General features: G+C 34.3%; 1 protein-coding gene across 1 annotated transcript; it reads right to left on the bottom strand.

Moving 5' to 3' along the window:
* Positions 1 to 22,475: 22,475 nt before the first annotated feature.
* On the bottom strand, positions 22,476 to 23,238 carry LOC106125880 (uncharacterized). The gene is made up of 2 exons (XM_013323288.1): positions 23,142 to 23,238; positions 22,476 to 22,919 (listed from the first exon to the last, which is right to left on the bottom strand). Exons 1-2 carry the CDS (start codon positions 23,194 to 23,196, stop codon positions 22,534 to 22,536), a joined length of 441 nt encoding a protein of 146 aa, XP_013178742.1. The 5' UTR covers positions 23,197 to 23,238; the 3' UTR covers positions 22,476 to 22,533.
* Between the last annotated feature and the right edge of the window lie 230 nt (positions 23,239 to 23,468).

Genomic DNA, 23,468 nt, shown 5'->3' with positions numbered 1-23,468 from the left:
TCGTGCTTGAATGTGTAAAAAATATTCTAATCCATTTAGAAAAATCACTTGATTTGCACAATCTTTTTAATGACACTTTCCTATGTTAATTTATCTTTGTCTCTCGAATTCAGATTGATGTTTGTCGTTTTAAAACAAAGCTGAAACACCACTCAACTCAACCCTCAAAAATTTAAATAAAAGGGATCGAAACAACATTCTAATTTCCAAAACATACGAAAGCCGCGCCGATGTCGAACCAAACGGAAAACCCCCATATCCTATAAAGGGACGGACAACTCAAATTAAACAATAGATTAATTTACATACAAACACGAAAATCTGACAACATGATACTTGAACAGCGGGGAATTATTTTTTTTTCTATAAATAATTCATTTACTTTTGTAACAGACTCCAATTTAATCCTTCTATCCTTAAAATAACGGAATTAAAATACATAGATTGGTATATAAGCGTAGGTATTACACATATTCAACTTAAAAGTTTTGTACGTCTAATTAGTTAGTCTTAATAATATTATAAATGCGAATATTTGGATGGATGAATGGTTACATGGATGTTTGTTTGAAGGTATCTCCGGAATAGATCAACGAATCTTGATGAAATTGGACACAGATGTAGAGAAAAGTCGGAAGGAACACATAGGCTAGTTATTGAGTTTTTTTTATTCCACGCGGACGGATTCGCAGGCGACAGTTAGTCTTACAATATTTTTAATTCAATTCGTTTCTATAAATTTTCCAAATATTTATATTCATCATGACAGCAATTTGTTTCAACACAAGTATCATGGCAGTGAAACTCCACGCTTACTTCCAATTGGTTAAACTAAGCCCTCAGGAGCTCTACATCACTGCAGATTTATAGTTTCATCTCTAATTAGCATATAGACGATTAGATTTTATTTGAAAACGGCATTTGAAATCCCTTTAAATACCGTCCCGACTACAATTTCACGAATGAATAATTTTCTTTATTTTAATACGAAAATTAACCTTTGTTAAAGTGGAGGTCATTACACTTTATTTGTAATTATTTTAAATAACATTAATTAAAATACAAAATTATTTATTCATTTATTTATTACTAGCGGTCGCCCGCGAATCCGTCCGAGTAGAATTAAAAAAAAATCAATAAGTAGCCTATGTGTTCTTCCAGACGATTTTTTACATCTGTGCCAAATTTCATCAAAATCCGTTGATCCGTTCCGGAGATACCTTCAAACAAACATCCATCCATCTAAACATTCGCATTTATAATATTAGTAAGATTTAAGAAACTAGTAAGTACTAGTTCCTATGGAGAAGTCAGTAAAACATGCTGCTTTTGATAATTCCTAATTACAGACAGTAAAAAGTGTTAACTATCAAATTTAATTAGCGAAATTAAAAAGAAATAGTTAATTTCTAAACATTTGATTAAAAGTTGTAATTCAAACCTATTAATTAAATACACCTTTAAACCTTATTCAGGTCTTTTTCTCTTTTAAAAGCTCAAGTTATTTTAAAACGATTCACCGTTGTACTTTATTTTCACTTACATTGCCCATTAATTTCAGGCATTACTCTTTTCCAGACTAAATCCCCAAGGAGTGCTGGATCACAGCAAATCCTTGCTGGCCCCTAATTACCATTTAAATGATTTTATTTGGTTTTAAATTGTCCTCTACATTTCTTATTTAATGTAGATATAAATTCTCTCTCTCTATTATAGAGTTTGACATGAAAATAAGGTTTTTTTTTCATCGACACCCATGTTCATCCACAACACCAGAGGAACTGCAGCAAAGAGCATTTAAGGAAATGGAACACTCGCTCCTTGAAAGACCCTAGGTCGTAATGGTTTGGAAATACCGCCGAGGACAGACCGTTCCACAACGCGGATGTGCGAAGCAAGAAAAAGCACCAGAATGGCACCGTTGTGGAATGCCAGCCATCCGGGTGTGGATGGTAGCTGGCGGTCTGTCTTGCAAGATAAATTATTCGATATCTTTAACGAATAACAACATAAGTGATGTAAGTGGGTAGACAGAAATTACAGATTTTCATTTGTTATCTTGACACTTTTCGCGCTTCTTTCGAACATCTCTACGCTTGTATTCCACTCGCTTTGGGACTCTCATATTCGTTTCATATACCGCCAATATATTCAGCGTAAAATATAACAACATAACAAAATTTGTGTAAGTATAACAATACAATTTGAAATAACAATATCATTTCGCGTATTTGAAATGCATAACAAGTGTCGGTAACAAATTCGACATTGGATTTGGCATGCAAACTACGCCATTGTAATGATACCGAATTTCCCGAACGCTTTCGGGATAAACTGTTCGAAGTTGTTGGAACTTTGTCGACGTTGCGCGCGGCGTGGCGGTGCTCGCAGCCTGCGCTTTGATTTATTGTTACACGCTCGCATGTGTAAGTATGCGGTGATTCGATCTACTTACAATTTGTATACAATGAAGATATTTTGCGTTATCTTATTATGCACACTTTTATAATGATCAGCTTATCCTAGAGATATGCAATCGGCATTAAATACACGCTCTTAAATGACTATATAGTTCTAGGAAGCTATCTTATTATCTTTCTAAATCTATTGCGTGGTTAATTAACTTATTTTCTAGTACAATGTATACACTTATGTGCTATTCTAGTGTACAATTTGGTTATCTAAAACTTGGTACGTACGTTGTCGGAAACAACACTGCGTTGATACAACTATTCCAGCGGGAACAATAACGGAGTTTCCCCAAACATGCTCCATCAAGAATAGTGAGTTCTAAATTATCTGCAATTGTTGCAGCCATTAAATTGTTACATTTTGATTTATTTGAAGTAATGTTGCATAAATTAAATTAAAGTATTAAGTAAAAGTAACCCTTTTTGAATACAGACTTAATAATCTGTACTTAAGGTATAATAAACAAGTTGTCGACCGCGACTCCATCCGCGGGGAATTAAGAAAATACATAGAAGCCTATATCTTCTTCCAGACTATGTTCTACATCTGTGCCAAATTTCAGTGAGATTTGTTGAGCCATTCTGAAGATACATTCAAACAAACGTCCATCCATCCATCTAAGCATTCGCATTTATAATATTAGTATGATTCAACTTGACGTAATTTCTGCTAGTAAATTATTTCGGTTTATTTTTATCACTAGATGGCGCTCATAGTGGCACGGCTATACATAAATTCGTAATTATGAACAAGAATAGAGAGAACAGTTACTGGAAGCGAAGTATAAAGAGGGTGTTGCTATCGTTAGATTATCTTGTGATAACGAAATGGTATTCGGATGTAAGTAGGTCGAATCAGGAAGCTCCCGGAGCAAACAATAGCTTTAACTTGCCAACGATGTTATTGTGATCATACGGAATTTCCTCGACGCTATTTCGTAATAAACAGCGCAAAGATTTTCTTACTTTCCTTGTTTAGCAAATTTGATATTGGTCCAGCAGATATCCATGATTTCACATTTTTATTTTAAATGATATCTGCATTTCTATTATGAATATTCTAGCTCTTATTTATCAATTACTACTTATATAAATGTATGTTTGTCTTAATTACAAAGCTGTCTTAATTTTTTTTTATTTTAAATATCATAGAATCAATAGACAAAGAAAGGATATATTATATAATAATAGTCATTATAATAATGGTACACTTTAAATCTATTTTTATTTAAATCTATATATTTCTAAATATATAAAAAAGTCGTGTTAGTTACACTATTTATAACTCCAGAACGGCTTTATTTTGAAATTGAAGAAATTGGTGAGGAGGTAGCTTAGAGCCAGGAGGCGGACATAGTATACTATCTATTCTTTTTTTTCCAATTTATGCCTTGAAGAGCTGGTTTTAATTTAACTTATCTATATATTAAGTTTTTTGTATATCCACGCGGACGGAGTCGCGGGCGACAGCTAGTGCCTTATAAAGTAACATATTTGTATGTATATAAGCTTTTGCGCGACAACTTAAGCTTCAGATTCATGAGGAAATTCACTTGGAGTATCTAACGAAGCCTCAGTTCGTCTTGTTTGATTTAATTAAGAGTTGCTAGTACAAATAATTAAACGTCTGCAACACATTGTTTTATTTCCGCGATACTCAGAGACGCGATAACTCCACAAACACCTATTCCAGTTTGTTAACCTCCAATGTCGTCTGTTATGCGACTATTTGTTCAAAATCTTTACAAAACTACTATTACAGTCCAGCTAAACAATAATCAACTTTATGTTGAATGTGGTAAGGGTGATAATAAACGTTTTGGTGGTACGGAGTTAAACGTCTTGCCAAAGGGAAATGGTAAAATCGCAAACCAAAATTAGGTTTCGTTCGGAGACGCATTCGAGTGAAGATAGTTCCGCGACTTCGCTTTGACAGTACGAAAATAGGCTCTTAAGGGGTTTTCGTCGTGTTTGTTTGAATATAAAAGTAAACAGAGATTTTGGATTTTCACGATTGTTGACAACTTGCTAGATGTTTCCTATATTTTGAATGCTTCTTATAGACAAACATTTTGTTACAAATGTCGTTAACTTAAAAATTATATTTATTTATGTCTTTTCATACCGTTAAGTTTAATATCACAATATTCAAGGAAAGTCTTGACCGTTCTTATAGGATACTACATGAAATTGAAATCATCAGCATGGCTGCCAAAATAATTTTATTATGTTATTAAAAAAACACTATAATAAAACAATATACACAATATTTACTATAATTATTCCATTAAACTCTAATATTTACGATATATTGTTGTTAACTCGCCGATTTCCCTTGAAATTCTCCATTTTCGATATATCCTTTTCTATAATTAGAAAGGCAAAGGTTCAATGACCTGACCACCTCTTTGGTTATTTAATCTATGTCCACCTAATAGTTCGGTTTCGTAATTCTGTACTCAACAACGGTGACATATGTACAAATCTTTGACCTATAAAACCATGTTAAACTTATTTGACTACTAGCTGTCGCCCGCGACTACGTTCGCACGGAAAAAAAAAAGTTAAAGAGTAACCTATGCGTTCTTCCAGACTATGTTTCACATTTATGTCAAATTTCAGCGAAATCCTGTTCCGGAGATACCTTTAAACAAACATCCATGCATTAATCCATCCATCTAAGCTTTCGTATTTATAATATTAGTAAGATGGGGGTCGCTAATTTATTACGTAGGATTGTTATTATTCTAAAAATATCGAACTACGCGTTGCTATGTTTTATGATGTCAACCATTCCAGGGGCAAGTAAACACAGAAAGCGTATTATCCGATGTTCATTTCGCGCAAAGCCGCGGGTGCACAAAACTCTTCATTACCGCATTATACGTAATTTACCTTATTCTGTGAAATTTAATTCGACCATAAATTTCAAAGGTAATTTTGTTGTACAACAAATGCTAATCCAAGTAGAATTTGCACTAGATTTTGTGATATAAATTCAAATGGCTAAAGAACATGAGACTCGAGTACTTCTGTTGTTTTCTGAAGAAATTTTAAATGTTATTACAACTAGGTATAAATTTTCTATAGAAGCAGAGATGTCGCTGGTAAAACGAGTCACATTATCATGAAATCACAAAAGGGGTACATTTACATGAATTATACAGTGCACGCGAGCGGAGTCGCGACCGCGGCTTGTATTGGATATTCGCCGCATAAATATTCAATGGGCAACTGTATCACGAAGTTTGATTGTTCGCAGAAGATTTCGCGCTGCGAGCCGACCGAGCCGCGGCCGACAATGGCAGCGGAAAGTAGCAGAGGTGCGCAACAATTATGTTAGTACAAGTCATGAACTTATTTTCTTAAAATCTTACTAATATTATAAAGGCGAAAGTTTAGATGGCTGAATGTATGGTTCTTAGAAGGTATCATAAATGCAGTATGGATCTCGCTGAAATTTTGCTTAAATGTAGAACATAGTAATCTATATAATTTTAGACATTATTAATTACAATCCTTGGCGCGAATGACGTGCTTGCGTAACAAAGTCTAGTGTCAGAATGAATAGAGAGAGGACACATCAGGGGGGAGTCAATACACTGACTCATTTCCGAATTTTCTTCATAACAATATTAAAAAGTATTAACAACATTGTTATACAATTGCTTAACATTTTTACCCGACTGATAGACGGTAGGTTTTAGTAGTTTATTAAATTAATAACGACAATTACTTCAGGCATAAAATAATCTATATCATGACTATATAACAATCTAATTTGACCCGCTAGTACTTAAAATATGATAATTAAATTACAGCAAATTTCATAATACAATAAAGAAATATTTTAACTCGCCATCTTTCATGCCTTGTGCCATACAAGAGTAGCCGTCGAGGCCAAGATAACCATTTAACAGTTGCAAGGAACCTGCCCATTACCGCTGAAGGTGCACCATTGTTGCCGCTAAAATAATAACCCGGTAAAAATTACCACCGTCGAGGCGCGCAAAACGAGGAAATAAACTCCTTAGTGCGATGCGGGCGTATAAAAATTATTTAAAGGTAGATAATAACTACTTTATGAGAGCTTCGTTAGATGCATTAAAACGGCTTGTTTAATTAAACTGGGCACATAATTTTATGTGAGTAGAGTTTCGAGACGCTGCGGTGTTTTCATGGAAACTAATTATAGAGCAAAATTTTATCAAAGATTTACATTATTAAGATTTAATTTACCACCAACAGGTACAATATTAATTCAGTAAACAAAAAGCTTAAAAGTGACAATCTTACAACAAAGACAACTAAGCCAAGACCGTAATTCCTAAGGCGATACGAACATCCCAAACGACGCTAAGAACAATTCTAGTCGATAACTCTAAGCTACCCCAACTTGTGTGCCAACTATCCCCAAACTACCCCCCACACAAGCCTCGCAATTCAAGGAATCGACTACACTGCAACTACGCGACGAGTTGATTACGACATAGCCCCGGCTAACTTACTCAACTATTCATTAGACGCAATAGTGTGAATAATTCTATAATTTAATTATGGACACGAGTTATATCTATATAGAATATATATAATATTGTTCGTCTGTGTAAATTAATCCAAACATTCATTTGGGTAATAGCCAGGTTTCAAAGTACAAACTACTGCAGCTCATCGTACAAGGAAAAATCAAAGGAAAGCCAAGTGTAAGTCGAAGACGAACATCCTGTCTTAGGAACCTACGCAATGGTTCGGAAAGAGTACCTTTTTCAGAGCCGCGGTGTCATGGGTGCAAGTTGCCTTAATGATACGGTAAGAAGAAGAAGAAAATGCATAATTATACGCGGTGTAGATATAATAAAATCAATCAAACAAGTATAAGCAGGGACAATAAATAACATTATGACAACTAAACTATCATTTCTTGGTGTGTGAATGGAATCTTTAAAGGTATCCTACTTCCCAGAAGAACCAGAACAAAGTCGTACAATTTTTTTAGCAAAATATTCTGCCGGCAGTTACCCCGATTTGCATTGCGCTGCCCGTTGCGGTCTGTCATAATAAGACATTATCTATGCATCGTTTGGACAAGACAAGAGCAAATCCGAGTGTAATTAGCGTTGGAATATGCATGACTGAGATAATAATATAATCGTGTGTGCGAGGCGTTTGTTTCCGGAGACGGCAAACACGCGGCTGCGATCACTACATTTCTGCAAGCGCGTTTCCATTGTTACACCTAAAATTTTATTAATATTTATCCATATCATTAATAAAATTGGAGTGTCTGTAATATTGAAAATAGACGTCTGTCGCGAACATGATATATTTGCGTTGCTTACAATGAAAATCCTCTTTTTTTGACCGCCTGACTATCAGCCCGCAAATTCGCGTTTGTTCCAGGTAATCTCCGACCTGACTGCACCCATTTTTACGGAAATTTTATTGGAAGGTAGCTTATGTGTGCTGAAATTTATACTTTTTTAGTGGGCGCTGACGATGATGCGGGCAGCTGCTAATCTGATAATAACTAAGAAAGTTGATTCATTGCCACACATTACTAATTTTAAAATGATTTAATATATATTTGTATTATATATACCTACTAAGGACTTTTGCCACAAGTGGGATGGGACTTTGGGTCTCAATAACTACAATATAAAATAAGTCCAGATTCATATACAAGTCGATATCCAAAAACGTTACAATTATTATAAAAAAAATCTATAACGTTCAGTGATAATGGAGACGCGTAAACACGGCGTAGTGTTGTCTTAGGTAAATCGTCCCGTACGGCGACACCACTCTTGTCCGCTTCCATGTTTGCACGCGACTGTCTGCTCAGAGCACACGCCAAACGTGTCCATCTGCACCATTCGACACACTTAACAAACTGCTATGATTTAGTTTGTATGAACTTATAGTTTTTAAATACGACTGTTTCAATTTCTTCAAAGGATGTCTTCTATTGAGCCGATCGCGTTGCCGAAAATACCAATATCTTTAGTAAGTTCTAAAATAAATAAGACAGCAACCGCAACGCTTAAATTCCTAAAATAATATTGATGTATAACTTTTAATTGTGGAGACCAATTCATCTTTCAGGTAATCATTCTAAGAAAAAATGCACTCTTTTTATTAACAGAAATTAATGTTATAAGAAAAAATTTCTTCACATCTCATTTTGTCCTGTAGTTCCACAGTAGTTCATAGTTCTATCTGGAGTTTATTCCCAGGTAGAGAAGAGTGATATTAATTTAAACAGTCAACGCAGCGGTCGCAAGCAATGAACCTCAGTTACACCCCAGAGACAATGCTGACGTGCAACACAAACCTAATTTAATCTAGAAGAATACGTAAAGAATACCAACTCTTTTATGAGACTCAAAAGGTTTAAATAAAACAAAACATGCCCAAGCACATATTTATCTAAGCAGCGTAGGAAAGCAATCGTGTTACTATAGTTGAACGATTAGACACGTTCTACTCCGGTAGTGTAAAGGCTTTTTAGCACAATATGTTTTTAGTAAATGTTATGTTGAACACAAATTATTTTAACGGTCCAACAAAATAAATAATTATAAACACGTATAGTTTTGTTTGTTGCATTATTTTATGGAATTAAGTATGCAAATGAGGAAACATTAACAGAACCAGCCTTAAAATTCAAAGAGTTGTTTAGTAGTTACTTAAACTCTACCTTAGTGTAGATTTCTATCCGTTTATACATTAAGTAACTGACCATTAAACTACTCTGATAGTGAAATAAATCATTTAAACACTGGAACTTATTATGTGTTTAATTCGAATACAGAGTTGGACTTATAATTCAATATACCCCGTAGAGTTTGACACGGTTAATTAATTATATTCGTTATTACAAGTTAATTAAAGGGACAAACAAACGGACGCCGCGTCGCTAGGAGATGTAGATCGGCATTCCGATATCACGGATTAAATTATTTTGTTGATACATTATTTTTAAATACATTACAGCGAGGTCTTAATTAATTTGTCCGTATAATAAATCAACGAAATGAAGAGATAAGAATTTAGGGATTGTTAATTTTAAAAGCAGTTTTAATAAACGTAATGACATATTTATTTGCTCAAGTTATCTAAAGAAAATATAGTATTTCTTAAATATGTTTCTTAATATATTAATAATCTATATAATCCTAGTAAATCAAGGTTTGTTGAAGCATTGTCTAACATGTTAGGCGCAGTGTGAAAATAAATCCAAAGGCCATACATCCCCAGTCCACCCCTGTGCCTAGACATGGACGGTTGCATGCATCGCGCGACCGACCGTGCGTGTGGATGATGTCCGCTCTGTTTGATTATTAGTTCATTTCGTATTAGATAAAAATAAAAACCCTTGTCCTTGACCTAGAGTGAAAGAGATCAGTAATATGCCAGTAGTTGTTGTCTATTTAAATGACTCCTTTCTTTGACTTTCACTTAATATGTTTGAGAAATTTTTAACCATACTCTACTATCGATAGAACTATGTTTTCGATATCATTCCTTGGTCAAATTATTTCTTAAAGTCATCTAAATTTGTGGTCGATTTAATAGCTAAATACATAATTCTAATAAATTAATTAAGGCAAGCGACATCAGCTCGAATGTAAAAGACCTGATACAGATAAGCTCGCACGCATGACTGACCACTTCGTTATGTTAATAAGACCCTATCTCCCCCAGGTTCAATAAAATCCTGTCGCGTGGCATGATTCATTGCCGGTCCTACTGTATGGAAACAATGGTTACTTAAAATTGAACGGTCCCTCATTTATAAGTTACTTTAAAGTTACAATTCTGAGGTTCAGTTAACTTTATAAAATTGATATGTTTTCGATACACTTGGACAAAAACAGATAACATAAAAAGCTAAGATTCACATGTAATGGTTTAACGTAAATTTTAGACACTATGGTTATATTTTTAAACAAAATTATTAGACCTCTTAGCTTGTCAAGGTCAGAGCGAAGTGGAAGGGACTGATTGTGACAGCTAACCCCATCAACTTGTGGAAGCTAGGCAGAGAGAGAGAGGGAGAGAGGGGAAGAGAGAGAGAGAGAGAGAGAGAACTTAGTAAATTTACAAAAAAATCTGCTATTGTTTTATTTAGAAAAAAAATGTAACCATACTTATGGATTAGACACACGACTCTGATTTATTTGTTACATAACAGATTATGATCTCATTTAAATTCATCATTATTGTAAAATAATAGTAACTCTTGAAACGATGAAGTATTTCATAGCACCAAATAGCGCATTGGAAATCTGCATTTATAATTAGAACATAACTCTGTCACTAGTTGTGTTAGAGTCAAACAAACTGAGGGCTAGGAAACTAACTACTGAGCTAAGTTAAACTAAATACACGGCCGCAGTAGACGCTCAAAGGCTCGACGCAGTCCGAGTTGAGACATATCTAGATTCTAGACAGACCACAAGGCCAGGACTTGCTCTCTGATTAATTTATACACTCAATTTGCATTATTTCAATAATAATAAATAAGCATCATCATCATGATCAGCTCGCTATACGTCCCCACCGAGGGGCTCGGAGCCTACCCTAAGTTAAGGGTGATAAGGCCATAGTCAACCACGCTGGTCAAGTGCGGGTTGGTAAATAAGCATACGTAATTTTAATTACTTTGAAATGTTGTTATTGAGAAAAAACAGTTAAATTGTTTGCGTTAAGATGTAAGACAGAAAAACACAAATTTCTCCAATTTCATTCTACCTAAGACCACTAGAATTTTGGAATCCTACATAACATTACAACTTATGTTACAAATATAATCCTAACATTCTAAATAAGATTTATGTTGAAACTCTTGCAATTAAACGATTATTTAACATTTAAATCAAAATGGAAGGAATCGAATCAGAATGTTGACTCTGAGTCTAATTCAAATTTGTTCACTTTGTCTGCAGCATAACGAAGGGAAGTTAATCGAAGTCAAACAGAACGGCTACTAGAAATTATTCTCGAACATTCTATCGATAAATTTGAGATAATATAATATTTTAACTATCCATATTATATAATATTAATGTAATTTATAAAAGTTTATTAATCATTATCCAAATGTAACTCGTAATTTTACTGTGTCTTTTGTCAGTATTTCAAGAGTCCGAAAGAGAACAAACTCACTTACAACGCCAGATTCAACGCAAAATTGCAGAATTATACAATGATTTAGACGACAGACATGTCGATATTGCTTAAGCCATCGACATCTTTGCTTATTCCTTTTAGTGTCCTATTTAATTAGAAATTGTCTATATTACAAAAAAATATAATTTATTAAAAAGAAATGAAATTCTATTTTTTATAGACATTACTAATAATAATAATAATAAGACATTTAATCCGTTCAAAAACATGACAACACTTATAACACAATCAAAAAGAGAAAAAAGAAAAATCAAAGAAATTACAAAGAAGCGTTGCAATGCAAAACAGATAGAGCCTTTGTTCAGCTGTATGTTTATTACCTCGGGGGGAAAAAATACTAATGTGTTGCCAAGTTTTAAAAAGTATGTTTTTATCATCATCATCATGCCAAATCCAAATGCGGGTTGGTTGACTTCATACATATCTTTGAATTTCTTCTCAGATATGTGCAGGTTGCATCACGATGTTTTCCTTCACCGTAAGAACGTCGGATAAATGTACATATGTAAATCGGAAATCGAAAAACACATTGGTACATGGCGGGATTCGAACCCAGGACCTGCAGATTGCAAGTCAAGTGCTTGATCACTGAGCCACCGACGCTCCCGACCGATGTTTTTATATACAAATTGTATTCCTCTCGGTTCAATCTATCAACTAAGTATTATAAAAAAATAATAAAATAATCAAGAAGACCATAACGATCTTATTATTATGATTGATAAGAATTTTCTTACCTGAACAAAAATTAATATTTTTTCTAAATTAAACGAAGTAAATCGTGAATTAAGAAATGAAAATCGGGTCCTGCTGAGTAGCGCAAAGATTCGAATTTGTACACTCTGTCTGCAGAATAACGATTTAGATTAAACATTATTACTGGATGTGTCTTACAGTTTAATATCTACCATATTTTTTTTTTATTTCACATTCAATATTTTTCAATCTGCTATAGTTATTTAAGTCTTAATCTCGAAGGGTTTTACTAGATTTGCGACTATTACTTTCTTTACATTTTGTTAAGAAACTTTGTGACATTTAACATTACTTCACTCATCCATTAATCTCTATAGATGATTGATAGGTCATTGTTTGGTATAGACAGTTCCTTGGTTCCGCCGTAAATGCGCCTGTTGATGTTCCTGACACTTAATCATATCTCTATTATTAGTTCCAATTCACGCCACCGTTACCAACCGCAACCGTCAGCGCCAAAATGGCGAAAATAAAAAAGGCACAAAATACCACGATTCGTAGCCTGTTCATGTGTGCCATTCAGTGGATTAAAATGTAAAAAGAAAAAAATAAAATTTGAGTTAATTTTTTTTACTACATTATTAATATTACAGTATGCAAAAGAATTCCTATTAAAATGACTAATATCTAAAAGCTGAGGCCTAAATATTTAATGGGGTCTTTGTCTATTCCAGTATAAAATAATCATTGATTTAAGGAATAAACGAAATCCTCGTGTAAATTTGATTTACTAATTCGATCTGCAGTTTAATTTTTATGATTGGTGAACTCCGACGCCCACAGCGGCAACGGAGAAATTATCATAACGATGCTATCCCCAAGAGAGATAAATACTATCGGCATTTGATTCCGTATTTGACAGAATTTAAAATTATTTATCTTAGTTAAAAAGAAAATACATAATCTGGTTTATATTGCACTAAAACATATGTGTAGTTTTACAAGTTCAGGTTAGCGTTGATGATAATGAGTGATGGTTAAATAGGCATTCATCTATTTACATCCTTATTTCTATGAATACATAAAGTCTTAAATCTATGACATAAAATAAAATTTAAAAAAAAAAGCCGAATAATTAACTAAAATATGTTATTAAAAGGAGTCCCTTTAGGCAAGGTCCCGAAGATACTGGCAGCGTTCCCTCTCTGAACAGCTAAACTAATTCTTTGACCAAGGTACCTGCCAGCTCTTCGGTCCCCTGTGATGTCGATTAATTTTTTGGAAATGTCCTTAAAAAGTCTTAAAGCGCTAGGACCCCACGGACCAAGGGTCTCGACGCCGAATGTGTAGTTTTTATTATTTAGACCACATTTTTAATTGTTCCTTTAACTAAATCATTAAAAACAAAACACGGAAAAATTCATCTTTGTTTATCACATTTTTTAATTCAAAATCTTATAGAAATAATCATTATTTTTTACACTATTGGTTAATGTATTTGGTATGTAAACTTAACTAATTACCGATGGTTTCTGAGACCAAATTATTTGTACAGAACATATCGTCATCATTTTTATTATCTTTAACAAAACATTGATATTAATATGTTTTAAACGGGGATTGCGGTCTTAAAAACTCACATTTAAATAAAATACTTAATATAAAAGCTTGTAAAAGGTCTAAAGCTACGGCCGCAAGCAAAGCTGTACGATCGTATAAAGATTTTCAAATACACCTTTCAAAGTTCGCTCTACAATTTATTAAGCGAGGCTTCTGCACTCGACTGCTGTGGTATCAAACTAAAACGAGCTTTATGTTAACTTTAAAAGCATTATTACTGTACCTTTTTGTGTCTATTACGATGTAAACTTTAAATTGCAGTGGTTAACTTTATAGTAAACTAGCTATGGCGCGAGACTCCGTCCGCGTGGAATGAAAAAAAAAGTTTTTGAGTAACCTATGTATTCTTTTAGACTGTGTTCTATACGTATGCCAAATTTCATCGAGATCCGTTCAGCCGTTCTGGAGATACCTTCAAACAAACATCCAGCCATCCATACAGTAAGATGTAAAGTACTCAAAACAAAAGAAATATACATTTAAAAATCTTTTAATATAGTTTAATTGTTACGTACACGCGATTAAGCTTTCAAATCTTTTAATGAAATAATAAATTTTGGATAACTCTTTACTTGGAAACATTTACACAAGGCTTATTGTAATGAAGCGAATAAAATTTTAAAACAAATATTTTTTTATGAAAAAATAACATACTGTATATTTCCTAGTGCATAACTACGTAAACTTTATTATTTACTAAAAAAAAGTCACAAGCGAAACATTTTTGCGTTTATTATCCTCGTATATATTTTGTAAAAATTAAATTTTTCTCAAAAGAAAAGATAGTGCGGCATCGTCTGGAGAGTTTAAAGTATTCCCACATACAGCCAATCTCTGCGGACAAACAGACAATGTTTACTTAACTTACATGTGCTCTGAGCTTTTAACGGATAAAATATTTGCTATGTACCAAGCAGTTTATAAAACGCAATTTATTTTAATGTTAAATATTTTTCACTAAAAACATTAATATTAAACATTGTTTCAAATTAAAATTTTAGCGCCATCTATATTTTAAGAGCAAATACTAATCCACCTAAAATATTACTATCTTATCTTACTAATATTATAAATGCGAATGTTTGTATGGACGTTTGTTTGTACGTATCTCGAGAACGGCTGCATGGATCTCGCTAAAATTTGGCTTAAATGTAGATCATAGCATGAAGGAACACATAGGCTACTAATTAAGTCTTTATTTAATCACGCGCGGACGGAGTCGCGAGCGACAGCTATTGTTGTAAAAAGAAAAATATGGTTCCTTTCACCGTGTGTACCTTCATAAAAATCTATTTAATATTCTTCTCTGAGTACCTGTTATATTTCTTAGCAATCCCGGTAAAACGCGGCAGAATTCAGTGAGTGTACAAGGCTGTGCATGTATCACTTTTATTGCCGGCGAAGTGTGATACAGCGCTACGAATAATGTACGTAACGTTTTCGGCTACACATTTTTCTAAAACAGGGATATTTATACCTCTAAATAGATCCATTACAGACTTTTATATAGTTTACACTGAGCATCATTGTTTACAGTGAACATTATAGGTTGCACAGAGCATCGTAGCTTACACTAATCGTAATTTTCCTCTTTCTATGACAGGTACCTTTGAACTCTTGCATTTGCGTCTGCGTTCTGATGTATCTCCGTAGTGTGGGTGATTCAATTAACTTGAACACTTTAGTTGGATTTAATAATTGAACTTTAAAAGTTCCTATATATCTAGATAACATGTCTGTCACTTTATTTATGCAGCTGACTGTACCGAAATCGTGTTATAAAATTATAGGAAATCGATCGTGTCATTGTAATGGGTTTCCACTGGCGAATCACTCAGAAACATATTTGCGTCTCATTATACACAAAATCAAGTGTCATTTTAAATATATTATCTGTATAGAACACGGTGAACGTATTATTAATAGATTTATTATTTCAAGCTAATGGTATATGATATTATATTTCCATATAAAATTGCCAGCAGACATCGCGAGGTGTGTGCAGGCGACCGCGGCCGCTGCGGTCTAGCCGGCCCTGTCGTAAACATTATTTTTCAAACCTGTATGAAATTTCTACGTTAAAAAAGTAAACCTTAAAAATGTTTAATTTTATTTTGTTGTTTTATTTTAATATAAAAAAACATAAAACCACAAAGAAACGTCTAATGGCGATCTTTTATAATATCAACCATGCTAGCTGTCGCCCGCGACCCCGTCGTGATAAGTAGTAGCCTATGTGTTCTTCCAGACTGTGTTTTACATCTATGCAAAATTCAGCAAGATCCATACAGCTGTCTTGGAGATACCTTCAAACAAACATCCATCCATCCATCTAAACATTCGCATTTATAATATTAGTAAAGTGATAAATTAAAGAAAGACAAAATTACAGCCCATTAATTAATTACTAAATACATTTTCCAAATCAATGCTCATCAAAATACATTTTCCAAATCAATCCTCCGCGCACATACTTAAGTTTTCTGACTATTAAATAGTACAAGCCGTAGAACTTTACTTCTCGAATCAAACAATACGGAATGTACCAACGTTCCCTACAGGAAGGAATGTCTGGGCAAAGCAAAACCGCAGAATACAAAGCGTCTCCAGAAGTTCCAAACACTTCCAATACGCAGCCAATTCCTATCAGTAAACAGACAACAGACAATCGTTTGAGCGGCTTACATACGAGCTTTTACTGGATAAAATATTTGCTCGACTCTACTAGTTTGTTCACTCGTATAAAACAATCTCTTATTTCTACTATGTAGAGTCTTATATACGTGAGAATACTGTTAATAAAAATACTCTATGTAAAAAGTGGTTCAGGTATATAGGATGAATTAGAGTTTGGTATCTCGGTCAAAATAAAAAGAATATTGTTATAAAGCATTTTTGTATGGACTTTACTAAACGAGTCTACAACTCTTGCATCTTGTAGTACTTATCATCATCAGCTTACTATACGTCCCCGCCGAGGGGCTCGAAGCCTACCCACAGTTAGGGATGACTAGGCCATAGTCAACCGCGCTGGCCAAGTGCGGGTTGGTTGACTTCACACATATCTTTGAATTTCTTCTCAGATATGTGCAGGTTGCATCACGATGTTTTCCTTCACCGTAAGAAAGTCGGATAAATGTACATATGTAAATCGGAAATCGATAAACACATTGGTAGATGGCGGGATTCGAACCCAGGACCTGCAGATTGCAAGTCAAGTGCTTGACGCCTGAGCCACCGACGCTCTTACTTATCCAAGTTCGTTTCATAAAATCTTTTAAAAAAAATTAAGTCGTATTCAAATCCCAGACAAATTGTATTGAAGCAAGCAGACAGATCAATATTTGCATTACCATTTCGCGATGCGCCTTTAATATCCTGACGCGACAATTTATTTTCCATATCCTGATGCGACTCGGTTTTATTCTTTTACGGCCTTCGAAAAATTTAATCGAAAGTTTTATTTATTGTGCGCGGTAACGGAAATGTTTTACATATATTACGTAACACTTATGAAATGAACGCATAGTCGTTAAGATTTAAATTAAATTATATAAATGTAGATTCTTAATATTTGAGTACCACTTGCAATAACTAATACTTCAATGATAGTGTTACAAAGTTATCATAAATCTATTACATTATTTTTTTATGAACTAAACCTTACTTAACGACTCGTTCATTAAGTTAAAGTCGAAACTTTCTCACACAAGTTGATCGCTTTAAGAACTTCTCAATCAGTGTTTAAAGTTTGCTTTTAATTTACAAAGTGAAACACTTCCTACGAACTTTGTTACAAAGTACTATAATCACTCACGTCCGTCGGTGGGGAAAAGAATAAAGAACGACGTGCCGTTTTATACTACACTTGATTTACAATTAATAAAAACTACTTATTTCTTATTGATTATTTACTTATACCAACTTTAAGAGGTAACGCTGACTTGTCACTCACCCATCTGGCACTGAGCTGCCTTGCGATCGACGCAGCATCCTCTTGTCAATGCCTGGACGTCGCCGATGGAACGTAGTAAAGATATATAATTTTTTAGCCAAAGGTATGTCCTTGCACCCACCATCAACCCGACCTTGAAAACCGCGCGCTTTTTGTCCGTACAAGCAAGAATGTGGAATCGCAACGTTATATCTATATCTCGTACAATCGGCAGCGAGTGCACGCTGTGGCGATCGCGAGGCTACGCGGTGCTTGAAGAATAGGTGTGAACCACGGTAACCTTAAATGTCTTATTTACAAATAATAAAGTTAATTTTACAGTCGTTTTTAATAATAATCAGCTTGTTGGGTGAATAGTAGATACATTAACATAATATAAATTTATTTAATGTAATAAATTACAAAGTTAAAAGTGAACAGAGACGTTGTTCATATAATGTTGAACTATACATCACACTTCCCGCAATAAATATGATACATGTACGCTACCGTACTTAGAGAATGTTTTAAGTGCACTAACATCTAGTGATTTTTATAATATTTTACTATTGTAAATATCTAAGGTATTACTCTAAAAATACACCTATTTTATCACGACCAGCAACTGAAGCGACTGAGAAGTTTCGGTAATGCAAACTCGCGGCAAGAGATATCATCATCAGTTTACTATACGTCCCTAACGAGGGGCTAAGAGCCTACCCTAAATTAAGGGTGATTAGGCCATAGTCAAACACGCTGGCCAAGTGCAGGTTGGTTGACTTCACACATATCTTTGATGTTTTCCTTCACCGTAAGAACGTCGGATAAATGTACATATGTAAATCGGAAATCGAAAAACACATTGGTACATGGCGGGATTCGAACCCAGGACCTGCAGATTGCAAGTCGAGTGCTTGACCACTGAGCCACCGACGACCCCAACGACGACAAGAGATATCACTCAATAAATCGAAAAACAGTGTTACAGTATAAATCGAACTATGTATAAATCTCACTAATATTATAAATGTGAATGTTCAAATGGATGTTTGTTTGAACGTATCTCCAGAACGGCAGAACGGATCTCGATGAAAATCATACATAAAAAATATTGTATGGAACACAAAGGCTACTAATTATTATTAATTCCGTTATGATGGAATAATCTTTAAGACAGATGAATCTTTTATAAATATATCGTTTACAAGTGGACAGGTTTACAGTACGATACACAAACAATATATCAAACAGACAGCTGAGGAAAGTGAGCAATGCTTTAGCAATCGCTTCAGGGAGTTAGAATCCAAATAGACAAGTTACCGAGTTTTATATTTTGTAATATTGATGCTAGATTTTTTGCGCATAAACTTGAATTAAATTATCTGTAGGAATTTCCTTTTAGAAGTGAGCTTACCTTTTTTTAAAGTTTGACTACGCTACAGCTGCGAATGTCCGTCGCCGTCGCGTCGGTGATCAGTTTAGTGTCCAGTTATATGGCAGCAATTCAAATCAAGTATTTTCTGTTCTCGTTGGAGTATTGATCAGTAAATAAAGAAAACTAATTTAAAGGATAGAATTCGATAATTTTAATTAATGTTGACTTTGATGGGGCACTAAAAACACGAAGCTGAAACTATCAAAACTTAAAGGAAGTCGTTAAAATACGAGCTTAAACTTAAGCTTAAGGTAGTAAAGTTTGCTTCAGCTACGTAAGTTACGTGGATTTTAATGGAAGTGTACATTGTAGTTAAATCGCTCAGAGGGCTATTGTACGGGGAGTCATGCGCATGCCGGTACAATTTATCATCCGTGTAAACCGACAATGTTGCTTTGTTAGTACCGACAAAAGGCATACGATAGTCGGTAATATTCTAACGTGAAAATTTGTTTTAACGTACTACTGAAGCACTTGAATAACAAAATATTGTTATGTTTAACAGTGGTAGAGCCCGCTTTAACATCTTCGCACGAATTGGCCCGGCTCACCCGGTGAAATACCACGACCACACAGAACAGGCGTCAAGTGGAAGCAATTCCGCGTTTCGTCTGATGAGTGTGCGTCCCGGATGCTTAATTTAATCCTCTTTCCCATCCCATATTTTTCTTATAAGGAAAGGACGGAAGTGGAAGTGGACTTTCCGGATGAGAAGGTGCATGGAAAGGGAATATATTTTCTTTCTGTGCATCCTCTCCTCCGTCGATTAAATGTAGGCAACGCATAGGCTATTGCGTATGTCTATGGGCAACGGTCACTTCGCTATTTCAGCGATTTCAGGTAGCCGCTCGCTCGTTTGCCACCTTATGATATAAAAAAAAATTGTTATCTCAAATTTTCTAAAAAGAAAGAGTGGGATGTTTTGTTTTTTGAAACCCACTTTTTAGTACTCATTATAAGCTTTCATTTGTTCTTTCGTTACCAGTAAAAACTTTTTTATTTATAACATGTATATATGTAGTAAATAAATGTTTTAAATAAATAACATTCGACAAATATAAAGCAGAGCTCTTTGCAGTAATAAATCATACGCGAGGTGAGCGCAGTATGGACATTTTCACGACGCTAAGCCATTTTTCATGTACTGAGACGTGTTTATAAAGACTTATGTGTTCTTCTTTATCGCGCGTGTTTTTGATATACAGTTTGTTATATATAACACTTTAGAGGTTTGATATAATCTTTTAAAGGAAGATAAACTAAATTTTTCTTATCATTTTTCCTCAAAACTTAAAATCATTTAATTTCTCTTACTAAATTTTGTTGTAATATGGTTATTTAGAAGTATTTGTTGGAATATAATATGAAGAATTTTCATTTGCCTATTAAATTTTATTAATTAATTTAATGTGAATGTTCGGATGGATGGATGTTTGTTAAAAGAGCTGCATGGATCTGGCTGAAATTTAACATAGATGTAGAATATTTTTTTAATCCCGCACGGACGGAGAGACAGCTAGTTATTTCATAAATCTTAGAGGAGTGCTGAATAAGAGAAATTTGCCTACATGTATTTCTACATAGCAATATCTACGTTCATAAAATGGTTCTTCATTTTGAGATAAGACGTGTTACTAATTGCACTCTGGCACCATTGAAATAGAATCCTTTGACACTATCGTACGATGCATAAACCTGTTTACTTAATTCGAAGTATTCATGTCTGAACATATAAGAAAACAGAATTATTTAATAAGTTCACTAACAGTTCACTTTTAATTATAAAAATTGGCATGAACATAAAAATTTCACCACTGTATCTGTATAATTTTATAGAGGCCTAGAAAGTGCTGGTTACAATATGCCATACAACTTGAAATCTTCCTAAACTCTATCATAAACTTGAAGATTCTACTATACCATATTGTAACGTTATTCGATATGGTTCAATTTTGTAGTAAAATATAGTGGAAACATTTTTCACTGCAGCCTCAATACCGCTATACAAATAAATCGAGCTCCGGCGCGATACCGTCGGTCCGCTAAATTAATCTATCGCGGGTACAATGCACGATATTTATTGCGAATTTATTATGACTCTACATCGCCCCACGGCGCAGCTAGCCTTTGTAGTGCAGCGCGTTCTGCGAGTCTCCTTTCATATCCTATCAAATGAACAACGATCATACAACGCTATGGTTGAAACTAATCGACTTAGTACTAAGTCACTGCCTTTAAATTATGTATGAACTTTAATAGTATGTTGATAAACTAAAGAAAGAAAGAAACATATTTTAGCACACAAATACAAGAGAAAAAAAAAAACATAGCACAGATTTCTAACATAGAAATTCATAGAAAAGTGTGACTAAAGGAGCCAGCTCAACATATGCAGGTCCTAAACCTAAAACCTTTAGTAATAGTGACAAAAAAATGTATATAAGAATACATGTACTTTTGTTGACAAACCAAATAAATAAATAAATTAATTAATTAATAAATAAACAGTCCCTGTGCTGGTAGGTAAGGAAGGAGATAATGAGCCAAGATTTAAAGACAGTGTTCACTACACTTTTAGTTTTTGTATAGTTTTAATCCAATTACATCACCAGGCATTTGAAGTATTATGACAGTAGAAGCCAACATTTATATTAACATGTGTACATTATAGGCCATTCTATTAAATGGAACTATTACGTCATTAATTGTTATCATCACCGATATCTAAAACGTGTTTAGCGCATCCGAGCCACAACGAGATGCTCAAATAATATATGCATTACGTTATCTGCTATTTACATTAAAACAATGCGTTATTCGCTAATCCATTTTCAAATTAATTCACACAATCGTATGCAATTATAGATTCAAATGCAACATGTTTACTTCGTAAGCCATCGCTCTAGAATTCAATTAAGTCTTTAGAAACTTACTAATATTTAGTTGGATGGAAGTTAATTAGTAGGTATCTATAAAACGGCTGCATGAATCTCGCTGAAATTTTACATAGATGTAGACCATAACCTGGAAGCACATAGGCTTTTAATTGAGTTTTTTTAATTCCTCGCGGACAGAGTTGCGGGCGTCAGCTAGTGAATAATAAAGAAGAAAAATTAGACTACGCTATGTTAATCTTTATATTTTAGAATAGATAATATATTACTAAATTATAAATCTTAGGGATTTCATGTAGTAGCAGTTGGTGCTGGAGTATCAGTGCCTCCAGTACCAGTTCCGGTCCCAGTATTACCAGTATTTGTACCATCAGTGGTAGTACTGTTAGTGTCTGACAACGTCGAGTTATCATCGTAGGGGATTGTGCTTTCTTCAATCGATTCCTCGCTTTCGACGATAGCGTTCAGATTGTGATAGTCTACGTCTCCGGCTCTAGCGCTGAAGATGCATGTAGCGACACACTCGTATTCATCATGGAACATATTCATGTTGGGCAAACAGCCGCGCCAGAAGCCCACCTCGCAGCGGGAACCCGGTTTCCAGTAGTAGAGGACGGGAACCGGTGACATGCCGCAATCGTCGTGGCGAAAGTTGGCGAAACATGCCTCTGGAGGTACTGAGAATGGAATCGAATAGTTTGAATATCGTACATTTAAGATTTAAATCCACAAAGTCCGGTATTAATACGATTGTTATTAATAATTAAATTAAAAACGACATCTTATTTTTGGTAACAAGTTGTATTGCAATGCAACAATAAAACCGCTGTGTTAATCTGTCTGCTTTTCTAAATTGTAGAATTTTGGAGAAAACGTATGTTAAAAATTAAACAACATACCCGCTTCATACCCTGGAAAATATCCGATAAAAAACAATACAAGCTCAATAAACATCTCGGTAACGAGAGGGCCGATGAAAATGGCAACTACGTCGATAATTGGGATTTAACTGCGTACAAATTCATTAAGATAAGACCGAAATTACCCTCAGCACTAGTAAAACTTATATGATGTGATTATATTTAAGTAGTGGTTTAATGTAAACAGTTTCATGACAGTTAGAGACGGCTGTATGGTAAGATACGTCACTAGAATGTTTTGTCATAAACACAACGTTTTTGACCATTACGAGCAGCCGCAGCAATTATAACTGCTACATGGTTCGC

The sequence above is a fragment of the Papilio xuthus genome, unplaced genomic scaffold, assembly GCF_000836235.2.
Source record: "Papilio xuthus unplaced genomic scaffold, Pxut_1.1 DF825752.1, whole genome shotgun sequence".
Taxonomy (NCBI): domain Eukaryota; kingdom Metazoa; phylum Arthropoda; class Insecta; order Lepidoptera; family Papilionidae; genus Papilio; species Papilio xuthus.
Note: the sequence above shows the minus strand (reverse complement) of the source record. Positions and strands in the feature narration are given on the sequence as shown.

Excerpts from the sequence above, each read along its gene's own strand:
- LOC106125880 (XM_013323288.1), bottom strand. The coding sequence starts at position 23,196 with ATGTTTATTGAGCTTGTATTGTTTTTTATCGGATATTTTCCAGGGTAT. Across the intron at positions 22,920-23,141 it reads TTTTCCAGGGTATGAAGCGG|TACCTCCAGAGGCATGTTTC; the intron begins GTATGTTGTTTA and ends TTCCATTCTCAG.